Consider the following 6,641-nt stretch of genomic DNA (forward strand, 5'->3'; position numbering starts at 1 on the left):
AGGTGTGCTGGGTTTGGGTTGGGGCTTGGCACTGGTGGGTTTTAGGTTTGATTCAGGGCTTGGCACCAGCAGCTTTTAGGTGCATTGGGTTTGGGTTGGAGGTCAGCATCAGCAAGTTTCGGGTTTGGGTTGGGGCTTGGCACTGGTGCTGCCTGCCTCTGATGACTCCTTCTGGCAGGGTTCATTCTGGGCCAGCTGAGCCCTCTCCCTGCAGAGCTGCACATGTGCTGGTGTTGGCAGCAGCAAGGGGCAGAATGGCCTCAAACTGACTTGAAGAAAACAGAGGAGAGCAATGGCAAATGACAGGCATGACTCACAGCCATTTCTCCAACTCTGGGATGAATTCCAGCGTAATGAGCTGCAGCCAAACCTGGGGCTACCCAGGCCCTTCAGAGTCCACCTCCCACAGCCCTAACAAACATTCAAGAGGCAAGGGATCGGCACCTTCAGCTCTGTGCTTTGTAACACAAGGATTTCATTCTCCTGTAATGTTGCTTAGTTGAAATTCCCACTGTCAAACGCTATCGTTTATTGCAGAACAGGGCTACTGACGGGTTTTCCAAGGGTGTTCAAAGAAGATAAGGGCAGCATCCTGGGGTGCATAAAAAAGGGTGTGGCCAACAGGTCAAAGGAGGTTCTCCTCCCCCTCTACTCTGCCTTACTGAGGTCACATCTGGAGTACTGAGTGCAGTTTTGGGCTCCCCAGTTCAAGAGAGACAAGGAACTATTGGAGAGAATCCAGTCGAGGCTACAAAGCTGCTGAGGGAAGTGGAGCATCTATGCGAGGAGGAAAGGCTGAGAGCCCTGGGGCTGATGAGCCTGGAGAAGAGCAGCCCTAGAGGGGATCTGAGCAATGAGATCCCCTAGAGGGGATCTTAGCAAGAGCTAAAGGGTGGGAGCAAGGGGATGGGGCCAGACTCTTGTCGGTGATGCCTAGGGACAGGACAAGGTGAAATGGGCACAAACTGGAACCCAGGAGGTTCCATCTGAATGTGCCGAAAAACTTTGCTGTGAGGGCGCTGAAGCCCTGGCCCAGGCTGCCCGGAGAGATTGTGGAATTTCCTCCTCTGGACAGATTCCAAACCCACTCGGACATTGTGATCCTGGGCAAGCTGCTGTAGGTGACCTTGGTGTAACAGAGGGCTTGGACTACACGACGCCCTGTGGACGGGAACGGCTAAAGGGACTGGACCGTGGAGAGCAAGGGACAGGCAGCAAGTTATTTGGGGCTGTTTCTTTCACTTCCACAGCAGCTGCATGCCCGGGGACCAAAGCGGTGCTGCTGGCCCTCCGTGCAGCACGACGGACAGAACTGGACGACCCCAGCAATCACTCCCCATGTGTGCGTGCGTGTGTGATCTCCACGCACCCTGCAACCACTGCCGCCTGACCCGAGACGGGCGGGGCGGAGGAGGAGCGGGCAGAGAGAGGGGCGGACCCCATGCTGCCCCCTCCCCACCAGCAGGTGGCGCCCTCTCCGGGGACACACACAAGATGGCGGTATCGGCGTTAGCGAGCGGCAGCACCGGGCCTCTCTGACAGCGCTGCCGCCATGTTGGTGAGGGCGGGAGCGGCGGCAATAACAACCCTGCCCGGGCTGCGCCGGTTGTGGTGGGGCGGGGGGAGCGGGGCCGCCGCCTGCTTCCCGTTGAGCCGGGCGCTGCTGGACGTGCGGGGCGCGGAGGCCGCCGTCTTCCTGCAGGGGCTGCTCACTAATGACGTCACGCGGCTGGTAGCGGCGGGCGCCCCCCCCGCGGGGGAGGGCTCCCCGCCTGCGGCTGATGGCGCCACCGCGGCCCTGCCGCGTGCGCTCTATGCGCATGCGCTCAACGTGCAGGGCCGCTGCCTGTATGACGTCATCCTGTACAGGTGAGACCAAGCGGAGGAAGCGGGGGAAAGCGGGTGAGGCCACAGCAGGAGGGGGGAGCGCGTCGCGTTGCCATGGGAACAGGAGCGCCCGGCCTTGGCGGGCTTCTCCGCGCTCGCAGGCCGGGCCTGTCAGCGGCCGTCTCACAGCCGCTGAGGTTCTGAGGCATTTTTACCTTGTCTTTACAAATGAATTAGCGAAAAAGCGCACACTGCGTGTTTTCCATGCCTAGCTACAGGCTTTGTGTGTTACCCAGCAGAAAAGAGGGATAGGGAGCTACTGGAGAGAGTCCAGTGGAGGCTACAAAGATGCTGAGGGGACTGGAGCGTCTCTGTGAGGGTTGGGCTACATGACCTTCACAGATTTCTTCCTGTGGATGAGAAGTTGTTGATGTCCCCCCTCTGAAAAGCACTCAAGGCCCTGTTGGAAGGGCCTTGAGCAACCTAGTTTAGTGGGAGGTGTCCCTGGCCATGGCAGGAGGGTTAGAAGTGGGTGATCTTTAAGGTCCCTTCCAACTTATGACAATAATTATATAGCATATATAGCTTATAAATTATTATTATATATAAATACTATTATGTTATTATACTATTATTATTATATATGTAATTATATATTATATAGCAGCCACCTGATCCAGGTGAGGTGTCAGTCAGTGAAAAACAGAGTGCGTGCAACTGCTAGGTCAGGTTGATGGTGTAAATAATTGGAGGCACAGCTCCTGTTGAAAGTCACCTCACTGTAGGTAAGTGTGAGTGGTAAAGAGGACTATCGTCAGACCTGTTTCTGTTCCCAGGAGAGGAGAGGGGAATATTTGCTAGAAAAGAATGGAATGGGTGGCTGGAAAAGTGCCGGTGTTTCACTGTGGGGAGCTGAGTGCTGCTCTGGTGCGCACCAGCAGCCTTTGGTGAGATTTCCCAGATGTCTGGACTCATACCAGGATGAAAATAAAGTGTGCTGGCTTCCGCTGCTCTGAGGGTTTGTTTTTCTGACCTTGTAGGTGTTACTTTTTTTAGGCTTCATGAGAGTCCAGAAGAGGAGCCACACATCTTGATGGAGTGTGACAGTGGCGTGCTGGATGCCCTACAAAAACATCTGAAACTGTACAAGATCCGGAGGAAAGTAAACATCACTCCTTGCCTTGACCTCTCTTTGTGGGCTGTTGCCACCAGGGAGGGGGCTGGAGACATTGCCAGTTCCCTCACACAGTGTGCAGACCAAGCTCTGATTTTAACTCCTGACCCTAGAACAGAAGTCATGGGCTGGAGACTGATTACAAAGAAAGGAGCAAATCTATCAGAGATTATCCCTGGAAGTCATATTGGAAACACTGAGGATTACCACAGGCACAGGTATAAACAAGGTAAAGCCAAGTTCTGTTTTGTATTCTGTGACACTGGATTTGATGTATTATCACAGTTTCATAGTATTACTAGAGTCCAGAAGCTGATACAAGAGAGAGGATTAAAGTATGAAAGCCACACTGATATGTCTCAATGTGTTTAACTTGCTTAATTAGTATATCATTAATATTTAATATGTCATACTACCATCCCTGGAGACACTCAAGGTCAAACTTGACAGGATGCTGAGCAACCTGATATAGTTGGAGATGTCCCTGCTCACTGCAGGGAGGGTTGGACAAGATGACCTCCAAGGGTTCCCTCCAACCTGATGCATTCTATGATTAATATATAGAATACATAATTTTATTTGCTACTTTGAGGCTAAAAGTGATCTGGCAGTTATAATTCTTCCTGCTGCCAGGAGCAATATTTGTGTACAGTTTCCTATTACTAAGATTTTTGGGCACTGGGTCAGGAATGCTCAAAGCAAAAGAAAACCAAGATTATTCCTTTTCTTAGAGGGAAACTTTTTGTGGTTTGAGTCACTGTGATTATTTGGGGATTACACACAGTCTGTGTGTTTCCCTTGTTGCTAAGAAAGGAAAAGGAAACACCCCAACTGACTTCCCTTAGAATGAAGGACTGGATTTGTAGAGTTAACTCAGAGGCCAAGGGGTGGATGATTGATTGGAGAAGGAACTTGGTCTTGGGAGACGCTGTGCCTGCACAGAGCTCCCACTGATTTTACTGTGTCCACACTGAGAGTGAATTAAATTAATCAACACCTGAAAGATGATGGTCCTCTGTTTAAACCTGAGTCCATCAGGTTCTGTAAAGCAAGCTGCTAATGGGGCAAACTGGGCTGGACTGCAGAGGTATGCTGCCTCCCTTAAACACCAGCACTGGTCTTGCTGTGCTGCTCTGGAAGGCTGGTGTGTCACTCCACTTAAAAAAAAAAAACACAAACTGGTTTTGTGTCATTGGTTAGAAAAAGAAATACTTGGTCAGGCATTTGGCATTTGGGTTTTAACAAAAACTTGGGTTCTTTAGCTCTGAATAAAGTAACTTACTGAAGTAATCTTGTGAGGTGTAGGTGAGAAAGATTTTGCTGTTGGCATTGCTCTAATTTGGTTAATGGTTTTTGTAAGGGAGTGTGTCTAAATGATTCTATGATCTTGGAGTACTGGGAAGTTCATTATTTCACACAGCTTCTTATGGGTCTTCTTGGTTATGCAATTTCCAGAGAAAGCATTTTCCAGGTATTTTAAATACTGAAAGTCTTCCTTCATTTACCCATTGCTTTTACTCTTTTCCTAGGAATTCCTGAAGGTGTGAAAGATCTCCCTCCTGGAGTAGCCCTCCCACTGGAATCCAACCTGGCCTACATGAATGGTGTCAGCTTTACCAAAGGCTGTTACATTGGACAGGAGCTGACAGCCAGGACCCACCATGTGGGCGTCATTCGCAAACGTCTGCTGCCAGTCCAGTTCTCAGCTCCTCTTCCCCAGGACAGCATTCCCGAGGGGACTGAAATCTTAACCCAGTCAGGAAAGTCAGCTGGCAAGTTCCGTGCTGGAAGAGGTGAACTTGGCATTGCTTTGCTAAGGTTAGCTAATGCTAATGAACCACTCAGCCTCAACCTAGCAGGGCATAAAGTAAAGCTCACTGCAAGTATTCCCGAGTGGTGGCCAAATAATTCTGGTAAATAAATGAGGAATTTATTGCATATTTGCCTTATTGAGATTAAATTTTGTGGGATGAGTTTGGGAAGGCAACTGTGCCCTCAGCTGCTGTTTGTGGTGTTTGATGGTGAGGGGCTGTTACAGGATTCTTTAGGACTGAAGAACAGGAACCCAAAACTGTTGTACACATGGAATGTTTCTGTTCAAAACAACCATTTAGCAGTGTTCTGATGGGTTTTGTTAACAGACATCATGCTGCTCTTGCCTTGCAGATGATTCATACTCAGGCTGAAGTGAGCAGATCGCTCCTTGCACTGAGATGCTTCTTAAACTTGCTGATTCTTGGGGTTTTTTTCCTCCCACTCTTAACTGCTGATTCTGTTCAGGAAGAGGAATACCTGGTAGTCCACATTTCAGACTTGGATTCCCTGGTGGGAGAGCTCTCAAAGATCCTGGTTCACCAGTTCAGCACCAGCAGCAGCCAGCTCCTCTGGCACACCTGACCCTGGTCCTGCACAATTCCTTCCTTAGATAACCGTTTCAGAGAGGGAAGTGTTACAGAGATAAGGTTCACTGGTGCCTGCCCTGGGTGACTGTTGTATAGGTGTGCTGGTGCTTGGCAAACATATGTCTCAGCAGAAGTGCACCCTCCAGTTGCCAACAACAGTTGAGGGGTGGATTTTTTTTTTTCCTGGCATCAACTTCTTTGTTTTTCCATCTTGTGAAAAATCTTCTGCACTTCCGTGAAGCCTTTGGCAGGAGTTACCTCACCGGTAGCTCCAGCCTGTACCCCTCTTAGACCTTTGCTCCATCCCCGAGCTTTTAGCTGCAGTCCCTGGAGAAAGGGGTTAATGCTCCTGGCTAAGCCTGAAGTTCCTGAGGGTTTTCACCACCATGATTGTTCTGAGAGCTCTTTGTATACAAAACCGTATCCCTTCTGCTGTCTCTAGCTGGGATTTTCTCCATCCACCATCCCCTGTGGGACTTAAGAGCAGCCCAGTACTTCAGCCTTTCTTTACTGCTCTTTCTGGCTCCTGCTGCTCTTCTTTCTTCACACTTGCTCTTGCTTCTGCAGTGTCCCTCTTTGCTTCCCCAAAGCCAACCAGCTCTGTGCCTCCTCAGCTCTTCAGCCTGCAGGAATTTCCAGGAGCCCTCTTGGATTGGGATGTGTGTGTGTGTTAGGGCATGATGAGAGTGAAGCAGGCAAGATCCCAGGGAGACTGGAAAAAAACCCTCTTGTGTGCATATTTGTGACAAAAACGTCCAGATCACATTATGACGTTACTGTGGAAGGAATTTATCTGTGAAAAAAATGCTCATATTGGTTAAAACTTTATGCTTGCTATAAAATGAGTTTGTGAAGTATCTCATTAAAAGTTGATTGTAATTTAAATGTGACGGGTGTGGAAGAGGTTTTATTTACCTTGTGTGAAAATACACAACAAAAGAAATACTTTGTTAGGTTGCTTGTTGACAAGAAACATGTCTCACACTGCTCACCACCCTTTGGTTAGCTTTGAGATTGTTAGCAAAGTCTTTGTGATGGAGAAAAATAAGCACTAAAGTGCTTCATCCTTTTTGGATCCTTCAAATGTGACAAAGGTGAGACAGTGCCAACTGTGTTGACAATGCAAAGCCTCCTCTCTGCCACCCATTGTGCAAAGCCTCCTCAGAACAGTCATGTTGCACTGATGTGTGCAGCCTGAATGAACACCTTGTTTATTCTGTAAGGGGAAGCCCTGCATC

General features: G+C 49.3%; 1 protein-coding gene across 1 annotated transcript; it reads left to right on the top strand.

Annotated features, from left to right (window-relative positions):
* Positions 1-1,552: 1,552 nt before the first annotated feature.
* Positions 1,553-6,251, top strand: IBA57 (iron-sulfur cluster assembly factor IBA57). Its single transcript, XM_054390089.1, has 3 exons — positions 1,553-1,869; positions 2,884-3,230; positions 4,531-6,251. Exons 1-3 carry the CDS (start codon positions 1,553-1,555, stop codon positions 4,920-4,922), a joined length of 1,056 nt encoding a protein of 351 aa, XP_054246064.1. The 3' UTR covers positions 4,923-6,251.
* The last annotated feature ends 390 nt before the right edge of the window (positions 6,252-6,641 follow it).

Source organism: Indicator indicator, chromosome 20 (genome assembly GCF_027791375.1).
Source record: "Indicator indicator isolate 239-I01 chromosome 20, UM_Iind_1.1, whole genome shotgun sequence".
NCBI lineage: Eukaryota > Metazoa > Chordata > Aves > Piciformes > Indicatoridae > Indicator > Indicator indicator.

Excerpts from the sequence above, each read along its gene's own strand:
- IBA57 (XM_054390089.1), top strand. The coding sequence starts at position 1,553 with ATGTTGGTGAGGGCGGGAGCGGCGGCAATAACAACCCTGCCCGGGCTG. Across the intron at positions 1,870-2,883 it reads TATGACGTCATCCTGTACAG|GCTTCATGAGAGTCCAGAAG; the intron begins GTGAGACCAAGC and ends TACTTTTTTTAG. Across the intron at positions 3,231-4,530 it reads CAGGCACAGGTATAAACAAG|GAATTCCTGAAGGTGTGAAA; the intron begins GTAAAGCCAAGT and ends CTCTTTTCCTAG.